A 24,699-nucleotide genomic window follows, 5' to 3' on the forward strand; every position below is an offset into this window, starting at 1 on the left:
GCAAAATGTCAGTGTGGAAACTTCTAAAATGCCAGCAAGGTACGCCTAAAAGGTGTGAAACTGCCTGGTCCTCCAAATGTCAAAATCAGCTACAGGGAAACCTATTCAGGGTATGGCTATTTAGTTTTAGTATCACACTCTGTCATGTTCTAGGAGAATATTCAGCTGTAGACAACCTTGCCTACATTTCAAAACAAGGACTTTTTGAGCTTGGTTTGGAGTAAAAATCCTGTTTCTAAATCCTTGGGACCACCAGGCCATTTTATTAGGTGTGTAACAGTAATTATTTTGTTTATGGGCTATATGAAAAATTATATTGATCATCCATTTATTAAAGCTTGGGTAGGGCTGGAAGAGTTGTCAGGGCATCCCTGCCATATTTTCTTCTTCTGAATGGTGGCAAGACACAGTGCTCTTGGTGATCTGCCAAACTTGTAAAAACTCTACTAGAGAGTCTCCCAATTATTTTGTCTCACTGCTGTTTTCTCCTTAATTCAAAACTCCTCCAACTGATCTGCTGATTTTTACTGCAAATAAAGTTTTCTTTTTCTCTGTCCTCTCACCAGTCTTGTTTGCACTCTGATCATGCTACCAAGTTCTGTCCCTGATCTTTTCTGCTTTGAGAAAGTAAAAAGGAAAGAAATGGAAAGAAACAATCCAAGATGTTTACATATATTAATTTGTTTATTTATTTTCTCTTCAGTGTTGCACAACTTCTACATCACATTAATTCAAAATTAGTATTATCTTTATGATCTATGACTTAGGAACTTTTATACACTCAAAAGTACCACTAACTACATATACTCTACCTTCCTCCATTCTTTGAAATTAATGCTGAAAACACAAGAAACATACATGTAATGGTTTAGAGTATAGTTCTTTGGTCAGGTACACCTTCCATAGTAAAGAAATTTGCTCTTACATTATTTTACACTCAGCAGTAGCAACACACAGCAGCAATAAAGGTGATTCTCTTTGATGTTTTGTAGGGATAATGACCCTGTATCTTAGCTCAACATGGCAAAACTATCATTTTGACAGACTCAAGATGAAAAATCAATTTGTTTTACACTTGTGTTAATAAACACTGAATGAAGGTAAAACAGCAAGTGGTTTCTTTGCAGAGGACCTTTGCTCCAGTGCTAGATTGGCAGGGAGCAGGGAGACAGGCAGAGTGGTAGAATCATAATAACACTGCAGCACTTCAGCCACTGAACTCAACTTCATAAGTCCAGGGTTATTTATCAGGATGGTGACTCTACAGAATGATCCAAAGTAGTAAAATTCCAAGTCAACTACAGGCATTGGATATTCACCAGCTGTACACAGACAGCCTGTACTTCAACAATGGCACCCCAATCTGCAAGAGTAAATATCTCTCCTTCCCAGCTTTGCCACGAAAAATTTCAAACACTTGAGTAAAATAAAATTATATCCTTGAATGTTTTAAAACATTATCTATATTCCACATAATTCTGACATTTCATTTAGTTAGGAGGTCCTAACATAGAGGATGAAATTATTAATGCTTTATGTTTAAAGTGTACTAAGCAGTGCAATGCCACAAACAGCCTTAGGCTCCATTTCTATGGTATGGGGTGAAGGAAGGTGGCTGGACCATCTCACCAATGTGGCTCTGTGACAACGTCAGCCACATCAGCCCTTTTGTACAAAGACAATGCCTTTAAAAATTGCCTAAAGGAAGTTTCATTAAAGAAGAAGAGTTTCATTAAAATTAGACTTCCATCTGAAGTATATGTAAATAAAAAACACTGGCTGACACAGTCAGCATGGCTCAGTTTGGAACACGAAGTGCTGTGTAACACTCACTCCAGAGCAATGGCCTCCCACCTTCACCTACCCATGAGCAGCACAATGACACAAATAACACTGCAAGCAACATCCTACTCTGCTTGGGTTGGTATATTTTCATTTTGCCTTCTGTGGGTACTCTGAAAGGCATGAGTTGACAAACATTGCTCCAGAACTAATACTTCTGATTCATATTAAATAGATAAATACAGTCACATTTAATTGACTTTTAGTCACAGTGCAATTTAAGTTAAACTGTTCACCTTAATATATTTTTAAACTGTAAACTACACTAGAAAGACACAACAATGTTATTAATTTAATAACTTTTTATCTGAAGTTGCCTGTGAACTTGTATGTAACAAAATCAATTACATTTCTCTGTCAAATGACCATTAATTAGGCTGCTAAAATGTGCCTAAGAATATATCTGTTCCTATAAATTAACTCTGTGGGCTTTGGTCAATAATGGTACAATTTACCTGGCAAGTCTCTGTAGTTCTTTCTTCTCAAAGAATTGAATTGAGAGCAGCATTTCAAATGGACAAGTACTCAAATTGCAAAGAGCTCCTGCTTGAAAATAATTTTGTAAGAAACCAGCTCCTTAAGTGATTTGAGGCTGTTTAACATGGAAGAAAAATGTGCTACTTGATTCTGGACCAGCAGGAGCCAGTCGCTCCTCAGTACAGACAAAAAGTTGGCAAAATTTTACAGTCCTTTGCTTTTGTGGAAGTAGCAGCTTCTCATAATTGCTGAACTCCTTCATGTTCTCAGAACACACCTAGAAATGATGTAGCAAACTGTATATCCTGCCATAATTAGCATTTCTTAAAGACAGTTTTATCTTGCAAAGCTCAAAGCAAGTTCCAATAAAAAAATTGTTTTAAAAATATTTCATTACTCATACTAATGAATAAAATATGTTAAAAACATTTGGATGCTATACTCACTACCTAACACACTGTGTACAAAAGCAGACATATAAAAGCATAGCACCTTGCTCAGATGAAAAGAACTGAAAGTGGTTTCCTGGATCATGGTACTAAAGGCACCACGGTATTTAATCCCTTTCACAGTAAGCTTCAAGCCTAAAGAGCAGTTAGGCTGCCTCTGGTAGCTTTCACTAACAAAGATCACTACAGAACATCAAAATTCTAATCATCAAAATTATTCTAAATTCCAGCCTAAATTTTTATCATAGCCCATTAATTCTTTTGCAAACACTGCCTTAAATATTAGGAATGCTTGCCTCCCTTCTCAGTTCTCATGCAGATATATACATTTCCTGTGTATGTTTGTGCACAGGCACAGAAAGACATCTGACAATCACTTTGACTCCTTGGTATCCTGCCAAATGATCAGCTCACTGTACTGCCTATTCATCCTTCTTGAGCATCAGCAACCAAGACATTGTCTAATCTGTTTCAAGTCTGAAAAACAAAGGCAACAATTGTCCTTTCCAGTTACATGGATGACCATTAAAACTGCCCTAAGAATTGTCATTTTGTACTTGTGTCTGCTAGTTCTAGAAAAGTGCAATGTGTAGAGGGTGTATTCAAGTTACAGCAATTTTATTTCCCTACTTTTGAACAATATACATTTGAAAATTAAGTTATTAAATTACACTGGGTCCAGCACACCTGGTTCCACTGTCTTGTAGATTTTGCTCAGAAAGACTTCCACCTTGTCATCACCCAAGTGACACATGTCCAAGATGCAGATAACGTGTTTGCCATCAAGCTCCTCCGCTGCTTTTACAATTTCATCTAGAAGTTAAGGAAAGGTTTTATTTTAAAAGATGTTTGCTGTATACACTGTACAGAATAAAAAGGTGTACAGAATTGATAATATTCTCCATACAGTAATGTTCAACCTTCTTTCAGTGAAAAATTTTATTCATAAATTCCATCACTAGAAATGACAGAATCAGATATGAGTTTGTAGTTTGGATATTAAAATGCTGTCTTCAGAGGATGAGAACTGCTCCAGCAAAAACTGCCTTCAAAGTTCAGTATTACAGCAATTTACTAATGGTGGTGAAATAGAATTCACATCTCTTTCAATGAAGAGGTGAACTGAAGAGGATTAACTCTTGCACTGATAGATAAACCAAGAAATGATACATGAGTAACATCAGTGAAAGGCAGTCTCACCTGAAAGAGGAAATGTGTCATGAAGCCTCCCACTGCTGGTGGCCTTCTGCGGGCATGCAGAGATACAACTCATACAAGACAATAATTTATCATTCTGAATGTCGTCCAGTTGAAATAAGTGGGGATTGTCAGGGCAAAACAGTGGAAGAAAAGCAACATCTATTGCTATGTCATGGTTTATACCTGTTGAAGAAAAATATTTTATGTCAGCAGAAAACTGCATATTCAGCCCATCAGCAACTTAGCGCACCACTTCTCTTTTTTTAAACAAACCAGTGCACTGATTTTTATTTACATGTTTTTTGTCCATTAGTTAATAATTAATGTCTAAAAATATGTTTCTACATAGGATTCTACACAAGCACATTCAAATTGATATGATGTTATGAAATACTATGATTTAAGGCTAACAATGCTGATAGTTCAGAAAACATTAAACCCTGGAAGCCATTTCATCCTCCTTTTAACTTTATCTGCAAATGCAGAGAAATTAACTTTACAACCAGTAAAGTGTGCAATACAGTGCTACTTTAATCTTCAATACTGTATTGTCAGTCCCAGGATTCTAATGACTTCAAATATTCAAACACCTTCTCTGAAAATGTCCCTTAGCAAATAATGAAAACTTTTAAATTATGGGAACTTAACATGAGCATTGGTAAGCAAGGCAATTTCTGTCCCCTTTTAAAGGGAAAACAAAACCAAACTTAATAACCATCAATAAAGCTAGCAAACAATTACACATCAACTTGCATATTTATATTTTAATAAATAAAAATCAATCAACTGACACTTAATGTTAACCAGAAGCAACATGGAGCAGTTAATGAGTACGGCTAAAATACAGCCTTTCATTTATGCCATGGAAAGAAGGCACTTTAGGAGCAACAGTATGAAAAAACCAACTCAATGAGAATAATGCTGAAAAGAAGCATTTATAGTTGTCTTTTTAAGAACACTAACTTTTTTCTGATAAACACCTCTCCAGTGGAAAGTCAGCTGGCAAATGCAATTGAATAACCTGCCTGATTACATCAGGGCCTACTTCTAACTGAAATAATCAATAGCTAAGGACTACACATATTCTTCAAATAATACTCGTAAGACTATACCAAAAACTGAAATTATACAAAAAGTGGTACTACAAACAAGATATTCAGGCATTTCATTGGAAGGTATGTTTAATGAGAATAAAATTTAGTCTAAATGGGTACTCTAACAAAAATCTAAAATGTCAATAATTTTTCAAACCTCAGGAAATACTCAGAATCAACTGATTCCTTTAGAGAAATCCATTCAGTTTCTGATGAATTTACACTGCTCTTGCTTAACCTTTTTTACAAGGCAAGCTACTTACCCAGAACTGTCACTTCATAATATCCAAGGCCATTAGCACTTTTAAACTCATTGATGTTTTTATCTGTTCTGGCTTCTATTGGCTGGTGCACTGCTGCATGAAGGTTGTACTGTTGCATAAGTAAGTCTTTGTGCACATAATCAAATTTACATGGGATACTTTCTGGGAAAATTTTGCTGTGATGAAAATAATTCATTAACTTGTCTTTCACTTGTGCCCACAGGTCACTCTGCCAGGAACCACAAGTTCTTCCAGGCTCTTCAGTTTCAGCTATATTATTCACTCCTTCTTGATCTGTTATAAGCACAGAAAACATTTAGTTGCTTATATAATTGTATCACTCATCTGTTAAATAAGAAATAATTTTAATTAGAACATTTCAATTATGAACACATGGCAGAAATTAAAAGAGCTACAAGAAAACGTGAGGTCTTATGCTATGAAGTGCTTCTGAGATACTAAACTAACTTAAAACTTCTATAAATATATACTGAGAATTCATTGCCCATAATGGGAAACAATGCAATGCTGTCCTTTCAGCCATCCTTAGAACCCAGGAGGGAACATTGAGCAGAATGACATTCATGATACATTGCTACAGTGGCTCCCCAGAGGCTGATGCAACCAGATGTACAGAGGAACTGTCTTAACAAAGGTTATAGGGATATCTTTGTTGCCTGGTTTGGACCTGAAGAAAAGAAGTAGTCCTAAGCCTCCTAATGTTAATATAACAACTATTTGCAACGTACCTGTGCAATACTGCGAACTGTCTGACACAGCCTGTTCATTTTTATCTTGCACAGAATGTCCATGCTGATATTCATCTAAGCTATAAAAAGAAAATGATAGTGTGTATATGTGTATATATATATATATTTACCTTAAACCTAATTAACCTCAAACTCTATGCAGCGAAAGACAGACTTCTAGTGATAAATGATAGGAGCTCGAGTGAATGAGCTGATTCCTTACTGTGAGAGTTGTATGCAGCAGCTGGACACAACGAGACGCCCGTGCTCAGTGAATCAGCTTGCAGAGCTCAGGACTAGCCCTGCCCGATTCCTGGCCTCGGGAAACACACGGGGAAGGCAGGGTTGTACACCGGCAGCCGGTGTCTGCTGCCCTCTACCGGCACCTGGCCGAAACACCACGTGTGACACGGCCAAACTCACAGGCGACCAACAGGTGACTCGATCGCAAAAACCTGGTGCTCAGCATGCGGCCATCCCCTTCAGCACCCAGAAACACAGAAACACGAATGGAGCCATGCCACCACTCCGGAATCCAAAACGACAGAAATTCCAAATCTCTACTTTCCTGTGGACATACTGCCCTGTTGTAATGATCAGCTCAATGAAGCAAACTAGGTATTTGTTAGACTTTCTTTTTTCTAATAATAAAGTTTTGAATTAATGGTAAGAAACTATTCTTTATCAATCTAATAAATTACCTAGGCTATTATGCAGGAACAAAACATAGGAGGCACTCTGCAAGCAAACATGGTAAAATAAGCTCTTAGGCCCATATATTCCTTTCTTCTTTGATCCATTCCTCTTATTAGAACAAAACCCACTGCGATGTCTGAAAAACCTTAGGGAAAGGACTATCTTGATTATCTTGCACCACAAGCAACTGCAACAGGTAAGACTTTGTTAAGGTACCATTAAAATTCCAGACCATCAAAGTAGTTAATAATAATGACAAGATACAGACAGTAAAAAAGGAATCAAATACGAACATGCTGTTTACTTTGACAGCATATTGTACTAATATTAAATTTCATAAGGATTCATAGGTTTTAAAAATATTTTTTCTATTTCATACTAGGGTGTATCTTGAAAATTTCATGTCAACATTTCCTAACAAATGCAAAATATCTAAAATAGTATCTAGTGAAAAGATAAAAGGAAATGCACTATGGGTTTTGAGTATGAAAGTGTATTTTAAGAAATGCACTCCCATCATGGATGGATCACCACTGAAGTGACTTCCTTGTGATGTCCAAATCTAGGCACAAAAGAATCTTCACTTAAGCAGTATGGTCTGTGCAATTACTTTCCACAAAATTAATTTTCACTTTTGAGATCTGGACCTGTCAAACATAAAATGAAACCCCAGCACAGTGTTAAGAAAGGCTTGCTCAGAAACCAATGTGTCAAGTTAGGTACACACCAACTTCCCTCCTCATTAAAGCAGAGGGCTAAACCAAGTCACACTGCTGACAAGTGGGTATTGTGGAAAGTGGATATCATGGGTTCTTTTCTTTTAAAATTGTCTAGATTTGGCAGTGAATAGGCTCTGATTTAAAGCAAGTAGAGGCTCAAAAAAATACAAAAAAACGTGTCTCGATTTTTCCCTAATTCTTTCACAAATCTGTAGCTGGGATAATTTCTACCTGCCCAACACATTATTCCTCCAGGCCTGCTTTGTGCTGATGTGTGGACAGCCTGACTTGAGCTAGGCTTGTAAGGGAAACTACTTGTCTCTAATACAGTCCAGGTGCTTCTTTGTGAACGAACCACTATGCCTGCAATGCACCTGAGGCCACCCAAATCCTTCCACATACTGCAATGTGCTCCTGCTGTTGTGCACCAAACACCAAAACACCCACAGCCTATTTTACCCCTGCCAGCTTTAGGAGAACCTGTGCCCTGACAGATTTGCTGTTTCCAGCCTGCACTCTGCAGACACCCCTTTTCGCAGATGTCCGACTTGAAAAAATCCTTTTACTTCATTATTTTCAGATACATTGATATTCAGCTTGTCATCATTTTATTTTCAAGTATTGTCACCAAAAATAGCATCCATCAAAATATATGGCAGATCAGTATTTTCAGAAACTGTTGGGAAAATAAGCATGTCCCATGCTTCACATATATTTCCTAAGCACTGGGACTAAATGTGATAAATGAAATTAAGAAAAAAAATAGTTATGACTCACAGCTATGCCCAAACAATGCACGGAAGTAAAGTGCCTCAGAACAATACAAGAAAACATCCCACTCACTGATAAAACTGGTAAAACTTTCTTTATAGACTGGCTTGAAATGAACTGTTCTGACACCACTGTGATAAACACATCTACCACAGCAAGTAACAGAGAGACCAAAATGCCTTCTATGATAAATTGACAAGTCTACACAAATTGATTTTTAGTATCTACTAATTTCTCCCTGACAAGTTCTGATTTATTTGAAAAAGCGTTGTGAAGGAAACATCACATGCTGTGAAACTTTTGGTCACCCAAACCTCAAGATGAATTTCCCTAAATTATAGAGTCCTCATTCCCTAGCTGTCACGTCCACAGGAAGGAAAAATTATAAAAGGGTCTATGTTACAAAAAAATACAGAAGTGAAATTACAAGGACAGAAGCATGCAAACAAGTTCATTTCATGCATGGAGTGGGAGAATGTTGTGCAGCAATTCCACGGTAACACACTAAATTTACAAAGATTAAAATTCCAAGAAAATTACTGTGCTTTGTTCACTTCCACATAAAAATAATCTTGTCTGAAATTCCTGATCTTTTCTCATTCACCATTACCTCATTCTCTATAAATTAAGTTACTTTGGAGTACATTAAATACTTAGAAGTACCATTATGTGGAAGATCTTTACTAGCAAGGATATAAATATCAACAATAATACTAAATTACCCCATTTCTTTGTTCTTTCTGAAACCCTTAAAAATCAGGTAAGTTACCTCAGAAATGCAGGAACTGTAGCTGCCAACAAAAAGCCTCAAAATAAGCTCTTACTGCTTAAAACACCCAAAAATGAAACCACATGCTGAAAATAACATAGAAAAAACTTGATGCAGAATAGTTTAAGTCAGAATATGTACTTTAAAACTTATCTCTACTATTGGATTCAATGATCCTTGTGGACCCCTTCCAACTCAGAATATTCTCTCAAATATGTGAAGTTTGTTAAAACTACTATTGTTATTTCATCAACATATTAAAGTATTTCAGTGAGAGCTGACATTCTGCTACATCTAAGGAACAGAAAACAATGCAATTTTAAAGTATGTCAGCTAACTTTCTATTTTCCTTTGGCAATTTGGAGAATTCAGCACAATTCTATAGTTACTTACAGAAATACACGAGTTACCTTTTAATTATATAGAGTGAAACAGCTTTCCATAATCCAACACAGACTTTCTCCTCCTTTAGCTGGGGTTCTAGCACTAATGGCATAGAGTGGACACACAGGTAGCGAGGAGAGTAGCAGATTGAGAAAAGCAGAGAACAAAGTAAACATGCCTTAACTTCTGGCTTCACCTATAAGAAATGGGGAGAAGACATTCTTCCCATCCTCCCCCCACCCTGCAAAAAGCGGAACATTTCTCAGCAAGCAAAAGAAAACAAGATTCCTTACAGTCAAGGAAAATCTTCTGATTTTCCTATGGATTTGTACCACAAGTCCCTGCAAAGTCCTGCACCACCTGCAGAACTGTGACCTTAAAGCCAGGTGACGCTTTTAATGAACCACCTGCAAAATCAGGTAATCATTTATCCTAGAAAATGCAGTTCTACCAAAAGGACTAGGAAACAACAGACACATGGGTTCAAAAGAGCCTCATTTATCCCACAGAAAAAGCTGCTGCAAATTAACTTCCAATAAATGTGTTCCAAGAAAACAGCCTTCCTTTTAGGGGAGCAGTACTGGCAGAATGGTCAAAAACTTTGATCAGCTCCCCCATTACCACTGTTGCCCTATTGCTAGCAATGTGATTCTTGGGTTTAGGGGGAAAAAGGAAGAGATGCTAAAAGGAAACCCAAAAGGCAACTGAGCCATATCCATAGTCATGACAAAAATCCAGATCACTGCCAAAATACACAAACATCCTAAATTACTGACACCAAGGAGTTCAAACATTCAAGTTGCTCATGTTCTGTCTGGAACAAGAATTTAGAATTGATGGCCCTTAAAGAAAATGTACAAAGGAAAGTAGTTTGTAGCACCTGGTTAACAAATCAAAGCACTCATTCAGTTTTCTTAATAATTTCACTTTTGTAGTTATTCCAGTAGGTTCCAGACTTGACAGGGCTCTGGATTTGAAATTCCTAGGTGGACTTCAAAAAAACTCCACCTTCTCTGGATCCAAGCTGAGTTATGTAGTTGAACGTGTTGGGGAGTGAAAGGAGCCAGGGAAGTGGCTTCCCAGGGACAACTATACTTACACCTCTGTAGCATCAAGAAAAATGTACAGCTCAGCCAGCACCAGAAAATCCATTAATTACCATGATGAACCTCTGTTATTATATATTCCCTTAGTACTAGTAGCAGCAATATAAGCTGTTTCCCTTAGTAGTAGTAGTAGCAATATAAGCTGTTTCCCTTAGTAGTAGTAGTAGCAATATAAGCTGTTTAATAACATGCTCAAAATTATGTTTCAGATGTATTTAGAGTTAGTGCAGACAAGTCAACAGAAAACATGAAACTCTACCCTAATCTGTTCTTTCATTTTGCTTCCTTAGAGATTCCCGATCTGTAAAATACTTGGAGTCTTTTTGTTTGATTATTGCAATTATTCAACACAATTAATTTCACATGACTTACCCAAGTTTTCTTCTTACAGTCCGTGTAAAATAGGGGCAAGATGATACAGGACTAACAGATGTACCTCCCCTTAAAGTAGGAAATTCACCGTTACTTTTCAGTATCTATTTAAATGGAAATTCACAAAGCAAGGGACTTTGACATTTTTCTTTCAGACAGAACTAAACTAAGACACTCAGATACTCAAATTCATATGGAAAAGAATCCACTACATTTGCTATAACACTGCCAAGACAGAACTTTTATTTACCAAGGTTTTCATAATACTAAATCTTCAGTCAATGCCAATTATATTTAATTTCCTTTCCCCTCAAAATATACTAAATATCCACTCTCTTCACACATTATGACTTATGAATGTGAAAAGTAAAGAAGAAAAATATACCCTTTATAGTATGAGAAATCCACTGCAAAAAAACCAGATGTGACTGGCCTGACTTTTGAAACTTTCCATCTGCCAATGTGTACACCAGGCTCTCAATAGTGAGTACGGCTGTACTAGATTTTACACAAGTGTTGCAACAAAGAGCAGTCTTATACAAACAGTCACTCTGAATTTAGCACAGTTGTATCAGACAAATTGAAAATTATTTTGAGCCCTTAGGTTAGCACATGATTACCATCTACTTTCCTTTCCGACAGCAAGTTACAGCTACCTGCCCAGAAATCAAAAATAAGGTGTGTTTGAAATCAAGGAACAGGTATAAGTGATTCCGCATTTTCAGCCAAGATATATGATTTCCTGGCATCACTGTAGCTGTTGTTTGTTCCACAGCTATGTCACTAAACTACATTTGGTTTAAGTATTAACTACTTTTATTTCAAAATAATAATAAGCTTAATAAGCTTATTACATTTATGAGCTTAATAAGAAAGTAGTAAAAATATGAATCAGAAGAGAGCACTGCAAACCTACTTCAATTAATCCTTCATTAACATGAACAGTGTAATTGCCATCACCTGATGCTAGGAAAAGTACATAATTACATTTCAAATATTAAACTGTATATGCTTTTAAAGCTTTCTTATTATTTTCTACAGCCTGGGCTCTGGTCTAATTTCTGAAAACACTTTTTAGAAGATCCACCACATATTAATGAAGAGAGCTTACTGTTCTGCATCTCTTCTGGATCTGCGTGTTGCCTTTCTCTTGACTGAACTCCCCTTTGAGAGCAGAGCTTGGTGCTGATGTTCCTCAGGAGTGCAGGGTGGCCCCAGAAAAGACTTAACTTCATTTTTTCCCTTGTCAACACAGTCTTCTTTGGACACAGAAGAGCTTCCAAGAGACTGAGAGGTATCTTTCTGCAACAACAGTTAATTCTTTTAGATTTTCAGTGCACTTAAAGCTATTTCTTCCAACTCAAAAACCTGCAAATTTCTGACAGTCACCTCACATCTAGCAGAAATTATATTCTAATCATATTAATAAGGTAAATTCCGTCTAGAAGGTGACAAGTGAGCATGTTGCAGCAGTTGCCTCTCCACACTCCAATTTACATGAGGTGATCAGTCAAACTAGTAACTTTGAAACAGTTACAAGTTTTACGGAGGACTGCCAAAACACTTTCAGAGAAACACTGAATCATCGCTTTTTGAAATTTTGCTCTCAAAAATCAGATTAAGAGACAATGTAATTAGATTCTGAACTCATATGCAAAATTCTCCATTCTAATGACAATCATAGCTGCTTTGGTATTAACTGGCACACACCATACCTGGACCATTTCCCCTCCTGGGGCTTCTTCAGCTGTATTGCTACAGCTGATGTATCTTATGGCACTAATTATTCCCTGAACAGCAATTCGCTTGTGTTCTCTGTAGTGCAGGTCCTCAATCTCCTTCCCTATTTCACCTATGGGTTTCAAAACTGATTCAACTGCAAAAAAGAAATTTCCAGAAGTTTTAGAGAAATACCAAAATCTCTGAACATGAGACTAAAGAGAAGATTTTACTAAATATTAAATTGATTTATACTTACTTAAACTCTTAAAGAATTCTAAGCATTTTTGTTATCCACATGACATGGAAATAAAATTAAAACAATAAACCTTTTTAGCATCTGTTAGTATGCATTGTCGGACACCACAATTTCTGTTTCAGGTGAAATTTGCAGTTTAATGTAGCCTTCAGAATAACTACTTTAAATTTTGATGTAGCAGAATATTCAGAGTAAAACTTCTGGGTATATGTGTAGCTCATATCAGCTTCTAAAATTCTCCTGCAGCTAGGAGTGCAATATTTTCTGTGAGGTGAGGATTTAGCCTATGAAACATTTAGTCACAAAAGGGAGCTTTTCTTGGAGTAAGACTGACTGGAAAAGGCCACAAATCATAAAGATATTTCATATATGATACCTTCATTGTTTTTACAATATTTCAAAAAGCTATCAGGAGGTCGTGGAAAAGGGTAATAGCCACCGATGACAGTTTTCTTTATTTGATCAGCTTCACTTTGCGATTTCGTCCACTGAATAAAGTTTTTCACTTTGGCATCCTTGGTGTATGGCTGGCCCTTGTGCCACCCTTTGAAGACAAAAATAACCAGGTATCAAAACCAAAGCAGGCAACTGACATTTGTTCTCATTTTGAAACTCCCCTGAACACTACCCAGAAAAAAAACAAATTAAGAAAATCTTGACTAGGGAGTACAAAAGATGTCTTTTGTCAAGAGTCTTTTACAAAGTGGGTACCCTGAATTCCTTGACAACACTTGCATGACACCAAATGTCAGACAAACATTAAATAACAGAAAAAAACAAAAGAACTAGTAAAAAAGCTCCTAGAATACAAAAGCTGCAAGTGTTTTTTAATGTTTTAAGTGGTAACTACCATTGCTACCCTATCAAAATATGAACTTAGTAAACATAAGTCTTAACCTAGGAATACTTTTTATAAGATAAACCCATTTTAATGCCTCACAAGAATGCCATTTGCCTTCTTGTCTTCTGCAGTGATGTTTCCTTACTACCTCATAGTCTGTACTGATTTATTGTGCTGTAAAATGAAAATACTCTTTCCAAAGAAACAACATGAGAGTTACATAAAACTAGAACTAGTTAAAGTTACCTGTAATGAATATTTGACTTTCATTTGAAGTCGTAAGGTAAACTGTCCTGGAAGGATTCTCAGTCATCACTCTCATCTGTGTGCACACCAAGTATGTCACTAGAGAAAAAAAAAGCTTCATTTTTTTTTCCTGACAGCTCATTGATTTTAGAATAGCAAGACTGACACACACTGGATTAATTGGATTAATTCTATTAAGTCCTCTAAACAAGGCAGTTTAGTTCTTGACCCTACAAATGTTTCACGCAGGTTTTGAATCTCCATTATAAATTACCATATGAACATGCAATTAAATATTAATTTATTTTCAACATAGATATTACAACTAAAACATGAGATACTTAATCGGGTAGGATATCATTGAAACAAATAGTATAAATATTGGTATTAGATAGCTGTGTTTCTTAAGGACAAAAAGTATAAAATAATGAGAAATTATGGCATGCCACTGCAAAACTTCTAAGCAGAGCTCAAACTCACTTTTTTGTTAGCATCTCAGTTAAACACTGGAATGTCATTCCTTCCCATTTCCCCAGAACACTCAAGATGAATGCAGCCATAATCTAAGCAGGATTGTGCAGCTAGTGCTGCATCATATAATATAAAAAATGCATATCAACACCAACCAGTGTTAAAAAAAGGATGAGTGCTTGGAGGAGAAGAGAAAGAAGGCAAGAAAAAATATTTAAGCTCTTTTAAAACCCTTCATTAAGGATTCCCTAGTTTAAAATTTATAAGTCTTAGCTCATGTGTGATAAGTAACACAGCTGGGTGATGACTGCTGTTTGGGCAAAAGACACTGTTTCAAAGAAATGAAGCTTTTCCACTTTCACCTTTCTCTTCATTCAATCCTCTTAAATTATTCCTGTCTATAAAAAAACAGGTATTTATAGGTCAAGAGGAGCAAGAGATTTGACCAGCTGCTGCCTTTCATTCCCTCTGATGCAAGAGATGTTGCCCAGGTTCTTCTTCACAGAAACATCTGAAATGAAGGTGATCAGAGGAGCCCCAGGCCCAGCTGTCCATCTAATTGTTTATGCTGACAGACTGCAATTTGTAAGGGTTTCAAATATTTAAACTATTTTTTATTCTTAAATTTTAATTTCTGATCCACTATCTTCTGCTTGAGGAGATAAATCGTGGCATTTTTTTATTCAGTGGCAACTAATCTCAGAATTAGAAGTTTACAATGAACTAGAAAAACATTAAAAACAATTATTAGTATTATAGAGAGATGAATACTTGGATGAATACGCTCAAACACATCTGGCTGAGAAGTTGCAAACAATTCCAGTATGAATGGTTGGTCTGAGGTCCCATCAATGGCATGTGCCCAACGATACAGCCAGAAGTCTTCACTGTGTTCTAGATAAACAAATATTAAGAAAAACACATAAGCATTTACTTAGAAATTTAGAAACAATTTGTTAAGTTCTGAAAGTCATATTTATAGAAAAACCTCTTTTTCTGGCTCGCTCAGCCCTTCCTACAAATGTCACAAGACCAATAACATCACAGGAATGATTGTGCGGTAAGTCATCCAGCTCTGACCTAAAAGCAAAATAGAAGAAAGCTGGGTAAGCTTTCTCAGAAACTCTGCAAAAAGCACTTCCAATTAACATTCACTGTAAGGCAGTGTAATTTAAATTCCAGCTTGATAACCAACAAAATTCTATTTTACCTTGTGATAAACCTATATTTAACTTCAGGTAATCCCCATTCTGGCTTAACCATTTCTTCTGGAATAATACTGATTTCAGTAGGAGGATCTCGAACATTAAGGCAAATTTCTGACAAAGAAAAAAAAGTCAGTAACATTTACAGCATGAATACAAATTATCATCACCATCATCATTGTTACAATAATAATATAACAAAACTAACAACAGCCCATAAAGAAACTAGGGTAAAGTTTCTTAAATATTCCAATTTAAAATTTATAAGTCTTAGCTCATGTGTGATAAGTAACACAGCTGGGTGATGACTGCTGTTTGGGCAAAAGACACTATTTCAAAGAAATTAAGCTTTTCCACTTTCGCCTTTCTCTTCATTCAATCCTCTTAAATTATTCCTGTCTAAAAAAAAACAGGTATTTACAGGTCAAGAGGAGCAAGAGATTTGTCCAGCTGCTGCCTTTAATTCCCTCTGATGCAAGAGATGTTGCCCAGGTTCTTCTTCACAGAAACATCTGAATGATGATTTTGAAATTAAATGAAAGTCATACACTCAGGTCAGGATCATACCCTGGCTAAGGTCAGTCCACACAAAGGCTGTCATCAGTGCCACACAAATTCACTGATGTGTGAGATTGAAATATGCACACTGCCTGGCAGTGGAACTCAAAGCATTGGTACTAAGTTCCAAAGGTTTTAGGCTGTGAAACAGCACCTCTCAGCAAGTCCCACACTGCTGCAGCTGCAAACAGGGGTCAGCAATGCAGAGCTCACTCCACAGAACTCTAGGGATGTGCCTGAAGCACAGTGCCTTGCAGGACTCTCCATCTGGAAACGCTTTAATACTGGGGAATTGATAACTCTCCAGATATACTGTACAATATTTGCAGGTGAATGGTTCTAAGGACACACTGGAAAGTTGGGATTTGATGGCATTACAAACTTAAAATAAATGAAGAAAAAAGTAATTGTTACTTTTGTGATTTAGTGTAATTGAAACATGAAATACTGCCCCACACTGAGCATATACAGAGATACTTAGTGAGGTAATAATTTCACTTCATCTGAACAAAAAAAACCCAAACCCTCATACAATGGAAGTTGCACAAAATCCATCTAACAAACGCTCTAGAATTTTTTCTGGATATTCTGTTTTCTTGTGACTCTGGTCTTATAGGATATTTGGTCATACCATCCACTCATGCATCATGGGATTATGTGAATTCATATTAAGACAAAATTCTCAGCTTTGTGCAAAGAACTGAGATTCCATACATACTTTTCTATGATGCAAAGATTTACAGTTTCTGCAGTTTATCTGTGCACCATGGTGCTTTCCAATGGAGTGACTTCTGATTCTTCCATGACACAGCTGTTACCCTTTACAGCCCAGTGGCTGAGCTGGCCATTTTGATCTCTTTGTTACCACTCCTACCCCAATAATGCTTGTAAGAAACCAGAAGTTCAGAGTAAATAAAGCCATGAAAATGCAGAGATATTAAAGTCACCTCAGATGGCATATTTTGCTCTGTCTTCTTTGCATAGAAAAGCTTTGTGGCAATTTTAATTGTTTTCAGGGCTGGCTTGTAATTGTCATCACCTTCCCTTATGAACTTCCATTCCTGGCTAAACATTTCTATCTCCTGCAAGTCATCACAAGAACTTCAGACATTGAGATCTGGTTTTAATGCAAATACTTATCAGTCAGAGAAGATATTGCTTCTGGCAGTGAAAATATTGCTTCTTTTTGTGCACTGTAGCTAACTTTTTGTGCACTGTTTCCTAACTCCATTAGGAAACTGTCAATTGTCAACAAGTTATACATACAACACCCTTCACCAACACGCATATTGTTTCAAGAAGTTATTTGAATTTTCTGAATGTTCATTGTAATTTTGTTCTGAGTATAAATGCACAAAATGGGAAAGAGCTCATATAGAGTGAGGGAACAGAGAAAACAACCCCGAAGTTGATCAAATCCAGTTTGAAAAGGTTATTACTGTTATATTGCAGGACTTGTATTTTTGTAGTATAGCTCCTTCAAGTATCTGCCACACTAAACAACTGGCAAGTAAGAAAATGCTTTTTTATAGCATTTTGCCAAAGAATATTCTTCATACACATACTCCCACAGTGATGCTCTTTCAGCACACAGATGTGATCAGTGCAACTTTTTATTCTGTGGAGCCGTGCAGATACTCTGGGCCTTGACAGTTTACAGTAAAATCTAAAGTCAGATGAGGTGATAATGTCCTTCAATGACCTGGAAAAAGGTGTGAGCAGTGTACAAGTGATATGTGTGTTATTAAGCAGGAAGTAGAATCAGATTTAAATTCATTATAGAGGCCTATCTTTATAATCTCTGTTCCTGATATCAGGGATTATTTTTTTATTTCTTTATTTTTTAAATAACGGTTTTAACTAATTGTGGCAGTAAACTTTGTAGACATGATTCAATATAAACAGGGAAGAGCAAGAACCTGGATGCTCAGACACCTTTCAGAAGCACTTAAAATTAAGCACTATATTATCAATTAGTCTCAGCAATGGATCACTTTCTATTTTATTCCTATGGAGAACTACTTTGCACAGCTGTATTTAATAGATTCAAAATAGGTTTCTGCAATACTTAACCAATTGTAGCAAATCTCTTCATCTGTGAATCCCCTGGGGTGGGGTGTGTTTTAAACGGGTAACTGGATTTGATGGCATACTTGGCAAGGAGGAGCACTGTGCCAACCTTCATACTGTGATACCACTCAGGACACAGAGAATTCCACAAAACCATTGACATCATGCCTGAGCCATCAGCAACTTCAAAGTAAGCCTGAAGAAAAAAAGAGAAAATATACAGTCATCTTATTTATTATCATTCTGCTAGGTATTTATTTTGGATAATGCACCAGTACTTGACTCATAAATGATTTCTCTGATACAAATGGATATAGAGGATGTTCCAGAACTTGTACTGAATACTAGAGTAGAAAATATCCCCAATTTTTAACCTGGGCAAATGCTGAATCTGAAACTGAGTAGATCACTGAGTAGTAAAAAACTATTTTTAAACTAACCCACCACACCTCCAATCTCCTTTTCCAAGAAGTTCAATCACAAGCTAAATATATTAGAAAAATCATTAAGAATTTTACAGTAAAATAATCTGTCTGAAAGTCAACAGATGAGAGAATCAGGACCTAGAAATAATTTAAATATATTGGCTTTTTTTTTTTTTTTTTTTTGACAGGACACACTAAGTCCAACTTTCAAAGCATAGAGACCAGAATTGTTTAGGCTGTTAAACTACTAACACCTCAAAGTATCCTTTCCTTCACAAAAAGCTCAAATGAACTATAGTAACTTAAATTCATCCACTAAAGTTTGTAAACATATGATCACAAAATTCATCATTTCCTGCACTACAGAGCTCAGCATTTTGTAAAGGCAGCATTTGCTATATAAAATAGCTATAACTTTATGTGCTTACTATATGGGAAAAATTCTTTTCAAATATCTTACAGCAATTTGAGTGTTAACCTATGCATTTATCCCTCTTTACCTGATAAGGCATATCCATTTTTTTCTCTGGTTTTCCATAGTACCTTAGTCTAGATTTGTGCAGGATTCTCACAAGAAGTGGATGGAAATGCACTCTGCTTCTCCATGTCATTTCCAGGTGACCAAGATTAGTCAGTTTGGAGACTAAGGTTAAGGGGAGGGGAAAAGAAAAGACCAACAAAGAACATTCATGACTGAACGTCTAAGTTTTCAGGAGAAAAGTGGCAGGATGTCACATGCATTTTATTAACATTTCTAACATTTAAAAAGGCTCATCTGCTGATATCATTCACCAATAAAATTCTGTTATGAACTATCTGAACACAGCATAGTTTTGCCTTTTTTTTTTTAAATTAAGAGAGATTTTAAATGACACAGAAGTGTTGTCATATGAGCAGAAGAGCTATTACAAAAACCACAGGTGTCAGCCTACAAGGGTATCACACTCATGCAGAAGTCCTGTTATACCTCTCTCCTCACCAGGCCTCATGGAATGGCCTGAGCCCCCCAACACTGACCATGTTTTGGGTGGCAGCTTCTAAGTGTGAGCATCCTACACCACAGACCAGACACAAGACTATCACTGCACCCAGTGTTTTTGACACCTCAGAAGACTGGGCACAAGCACCACAGCTACATATTGTCAGTCAATGCTCGTAGAGTTTAAAAACTCTCTCAAAGCAACAGAGAATCAAAGAAGAGGCTGGGTTCACAGGGGTCATCTCCTTCCAATACTCTGCCATGGGAGGGACACGCTGCACCAAACCAGGTTACTCAGAGCCCCATCCAAGCTGGTCTTAAACTCTTCCAGGGGTGAAGTATCCACAAGTTGACAACTCTGGGATACCTGTGCCAGTGTCTCACCGTCTTCCCAGGGAAGAGGTTTTTCCCACAGCAGCAGGTGAACTGTGGCACAGGTGTCACATTCCCAGCGAGGCCAAACACAGCTGGAGGATACCAGGAAGCTCAGCCCAGCTGCACAAGCAATCACAGAATCAATCAGGTTGGAAAACACCCCTAAAATCATCGAGTCCAACCTATGACCGAACACCACCCTGTCAGCCAGGCCATGGCAACAAGTGCCACATCCAGTCTTGCCTTCAACACCTCCAGGGACGGTAACTCCATCACCTCCCTGGGCAGCCCATTGAAACGTCTAACCATCCTTTCTGTCAAGGAATTCTTCCTAATGTGCAAGCAAAACCTTCGCTTAAGACTACGTGCCCTTGCACTGCCTCTGGTTGCCAGGGAAGAGCTCGAGCCCCAGCTGGCTGCACCCTGCTGTCAGGTGATTGTAGAGAGCGAAAAGAAAAGGCCCCCTCAGCTCCCTCAGCCACCCCTCATGGGACTTGTGCTCCCGACCCTTCCCCAGCTCCGTCGCCCAACAAAGACGGCACCGCCCCCTCCCCTCAGGGTGCCCCGGGGCGCCTCAGGGCGTCCCTGCCGCACCCCTACAGCCGCCTCCTCCGGGCTTACCATCCACATCCACCTGCACCGGGGGCCTGTCCGGTACCCACACGTCTCCATAGGGATCCTCGTTGTTCCAGAGCGGCAAGTAGTGCCTATTGTCCCCGCGGAGGGGCTGGAGCGGGCGGTGCCCGTCGGGCGGGGTGCCCGCGGTGGCGGTGGCCGTGCCCCCCGCCCGCTCCAGCCCCTCCAGGCAGAAGAAGCCGCGGTTCAGGCGCCTCTCGTCGTAGCGGTACGAGCAGCGCGTGAGGCGGAGGCGCGTGCCCGCCCGCAGGCGCGCGCGCTGCACCAGCCCGTTGAGGCGCGGCGCGAGGTGGCAGCGGTGCCAGTGCGCGCCGTCCGCGAGCGTCACGTCGTACCAGTACTGGCGGGGCGCGGCGGGCGGCGCCTGCGCCAGGTACCGCTCCACCGCCACCACCGTCACGGCCGGCGGCTCCGCGGGCGCCGCGCTCAGCTGCGAGGAGCCCTGCACCTCCTCAAACACCCTCTGCAGGCAGAAGGCCCCGCCGCCCTCCGCCGAGGCCGCCGCCCGGCTCTCCTCGGCGCGTTCCGGGGTAGGGTCCTGCATGACAGAGTCCTGGCCGCCCCTCCCGGGCGAGAGCCGCGGCCCGGGGCGCTGCCGGGGCCGGCCGCGGCTTCCCGCTGTCATGGCTGAGCAGAGGGCGCCGCCCCCATGGCGCGCGCGGGGCGGGGCGGGGCGGGCGTGCGCGCGCCGTTCAAACCTCCAACGGCCGGGACGGGGGTGGGGACATGGCGACAGCGATGGGGACCGGGACCGGGGCGCGGCGGCCGGGGAGCAGGGATAAAGCTGAGGCCCGGGGTAGCGGTGGGAGGGGCGGCGGGGTAGCGGCTCCGCGTGGCTCTGGGTGTTCCTGCGCTAGGTCGGGGGCCGCGGCCGCTCCCGTGCTCGCTCGCGGCCCGCCCTCGCCGGTGCCTTGCGGCCGTGCCCGGCAGCTCGGGGCGCAGGTGACCCCCCGCGCCCCGTCGGTGGGACAGAGGCCCTGATCGGCGAGCAGGTCCCTGCCTCCCTCAGAGAGTTCTGCCGCACCTGTTCCTGGTTCCACAGCACTCGTCATTGCTTTTTCCTTACCATCAGTGCGCTCCCAGCTGGGAGAGGCTTGTGCCTGCTTCTAATATTGTATTTGTCTTTTACATAGTTGCAGTGTGGGGGTAATTGTAATCATTTTGCCATTGAAACAGTCTAATGAGTCTTGTTTCTTGCTCCCATCTTCAGAAGAAATTCTTGCTAGTGGTTCCTAAGTGTGTGAGATTTATGTTATTATTGATTCTTCTCCAACTGCAACTTCTTTATCACATTCACATAACACAATCAAAGAATGGTTTGGGTTGGAAGGGACCTTAAAGACCATCTGGTTCCAAATCCCCTGCCATTTGGACACTTTCACTGATCTCGTAAGTAGTCCTGCGAAAGCTTATGGAGATCAAGAACTTTGTATTTGATATTTTATCAGTGCCTGTATTTTTTTATAGTGGAGGAAACACCTCTTATGAGGAAAGGTGGAGGGAGTTGAGCCTGTCGAAACCAGAGAATTACAAGACTGAGAGGGGATTTTATCAATGCCCACAAATATCGGAAAAACAGGTATCAAGAGAATGGGAACAAGTGGTGCCCACTGGCAGGACAAGGGGCAACAGGTACAAACTAATACACAAAGAATTCCATCTGAATAGGAGGAAAATTTTCTTACAGGGCAGAAGAGAACTGGAACTCTGCTGCCCAGAGAGGTTGTGGAGTCTCCTTCTCTGGAGATACTCAAAAGCTGTCTGGATGAGATCCTGTGCAACCTGCTCTGCATGACCCTGCTTTAGCAGGGGGATTGGACTTGATGTTCTCCAGAGATCCCTGCCCATCCCAGCCATTCCAGCAGGACAGAGTGAGGAGAGAGGGGTAGAAGAAAAAGGCTAGGAAGAGCAGCAACTTCCAGTCTTTATAGTGTCACTGGTCCAGCTAGTCTTTGGAAACCCAGAATGTGGCTGCAGCTTAGGCAGAGCTGGCTCAAGTGCTGGGCCAGAGCAGTTCTTCCAGCCTGAGCACAGCTATCCTTGGTCTACTGCCTTTGTTACTGTGGAGCATTTGCCATGGGAAAATTGGAAAACCTGTTGCCTGAACCATTTAAAATAGACCAAAAAAAAAAAAAAAAAAAAACCACAAACAAAAAAAAACTAGACAAAAGGGTATAAAGCACAAGCTTTTGCTGGCCTTTAGAATTCTCTATGACGTTATGGATTTTATGATAATCACAGTGCATTCCTTAGTGAGAAAATTTAAAACAAATCAGTCATTTGTGTTATGTTGAAGCTAAGTATTGGGTAAAACTTCCACAGCGTGTCTTTCTTCCCCAGTAAACACATGACTTGTGTGAACTGATAAAATGGCATTTACAGTTTAAAAACATGAACATGACCCAAAATGATCTTGCACAGGATGTGACTTCACATCACATACAACAGATAACTACAGCGTACACTTTTTTTAGTTATTAAATAACCTGTGGGTATAATGAGGAAATCTGTGGACCACTCCCAGCTTATCTGCACTTTTGTCTGTGCTCATGATGTGATTTGCAGAAGAAACTTATTCATACACAGGTTATTGTTACATGTGCATTTGTTGCCATTTTTATTGCGGGTCACTGGGGTTTCATTCATTGAAGCTGAAGCTTTTGTGGAGTGGTAATGGACTGATGTGGACTGATAGCAGAGTTTATACTTTGTACTGAATAAATCTGTATGCATTGCAGGTTCAGATACAAGAGTGCTCCTTCTCTTAGGAACTTGCTCCTGCTGCCTTCTTTCTCACCAGCAGAGGTCCAGCTAACATACCAATTTCAAAACTGGAACAAGGGTAAATCTCCTGCTGTCAGCGTGCAAACAAATTTTAAAGACTCGTTATGTCTGTGAGTTCAGCTAGGTGTGATTTCCCTACCACACCTGAACAGTGGGACTGACATGACTGTATTAGAAACTGGAAGTTGAGAAACAGGGAATGAATCAGTAATGACTGGAGAGGAGCCATCAGCAGATGGCTGTACCACATCACAAGAACTAAGGGCTTGGTGTTATGCTGAGCCTGCTTCATCAGGGTGTGTAAGCAGCTCATTGAAGACAATATGAGTTTTATGTGCCTACAACCAAGTGTGCTAAACAATACTTGTATTCACCCCTGGTCAATCAATAGTCTCAAATTCTCAGAGACAATCAGCGGTCAAATATCTTAGGTTTTACATACAACACAACTTAAGAAAACAGTAGTTAGCTTTTACAGCAGTGAGGAATGAGCTATGCTGAATAGGAGGATGTTATTACATTCTGTTAAATATTACATTTAAAATACATTGGAGAAATGAAAGGCACAAACCAATAAAAGGTAATGCTCTAGATTAAAAAAAAATTAACTGGTGTGCAAGATCATAAAGCTTACTGCAAAAGTTGTTCACCACAAAGTGTTTTGAGGATAAAAATAGAAAAGTTTTTCTGATGCATTTCACCATTATTTCCTAGGTGCTTTTGTTAAATCTTTTTAGAAAATAACAGAAGTGGTTAAGTAATACTAAAATAACATTTTGGGTGATTACCCAGCTGACACAACCTTGCTCTTTAATCAGCTCTCTGCATTTTGAAAGGCAGTTTAAGAAAGTGGTGGGTTATCTGCAGGAAAATTTCTTACACTTTTGGTGTGTGGAACTTTGACTTTACTGCACAGGTTTTAAAATCTATACAAGTCTTTTCTATAAACTGCAGGTTTACTTATGCTTAATTTAAATACAGCTGTTTAACCATGGAACTGAACATGTAACCCAGCTTTTCTGAGGGTCTTTGAAGAAACAATGCAAGTGGCAATAAAGACTGTGTGAGCTTACCTGAGAAAAAGTGACTTGGGCTAACCTGGCATTCAGGCTAATGTGCACAAAAGCCAGTTCTTGTAGCATCAGTGACTGCAAGCTGTCCCTTTGCTGTAGTTCCACTGCCCTCATCCCATGGGGTGTTTGTGTAAAGAGAAGGGCAGACACACAAAAATCCAGTGAAG

At 39.3% G+C, this 24,699-nt stretch overlaps 1 protein-coding gene across 2 annotated transcripts; it reads right to left on the minus strand.

Moving 5' to 3' along the window:
* Nucleotides 1-700: 700 nt before the first annotated feature.
* Nucleotides 701-21,301, minus strand: RADX (RPA1 related single stranded DNA binding protein, X-linked). 2 transcript variants are annotated; one of them, XM_041485226.1, is made up of 16 exons: nt 20,661-21,301; nt 19,186-19,328; nt 18,264-18,456; nt 15,638-15,746; nt 15,416-15,507; nt 15,199-15,321; nt 13,957-14,055; nt 13,246-13,413; nt 12,607-12,767; nt 12,003-12,193; nt 10,892-10,960; nt 6,075-6,154; nt 5,326-5,619; nt 3,969-4,151; nt 3,456-3,581; nt 701-2,385 (listed from the first exon to the last, which is right to left on the minus strand). In XM_041485226.1, exons 1-16 carry the CDS (start codon nt 21,298-21,300, stop codon nt 2,294-2,296), a joined length of 2,763 nt encoding a protein of 920 aa, XP_041341160.1. In that variant the 5' UTR covers nt 21,301; the 3' UTR covers nt 701-2,293. The 2 variants fall into 2 exon arrangements, with proteins under 2 accessions (XP_041341160.1, XP_041341161.1); XM_041485227.1 differs by having other exon boundaries at nt 701-3,581.
* Between the last annotated feature and the right edge of the window lie 3,398 nt (nt 21,302-24,699).

This window comes from Pyrgilauda ruficollis, unplaced genomic scaffold (genome assembly GCF_017590135.1).
Source record: "Pyrgilauda ruficollis isolate IOZ18807 unplaced genomic scaffold, ASM1759013v1 scaffold7, whole genome shotgun sequence".
In the NCBI taxonomy this organism is placed as follows: domain Eukaryota; kingdom Metazoa; phylum Chordata; class Aves; order Passeriformes; family Passeridae; genus Pyrgilauda; species Pyrgilauda ruficollis.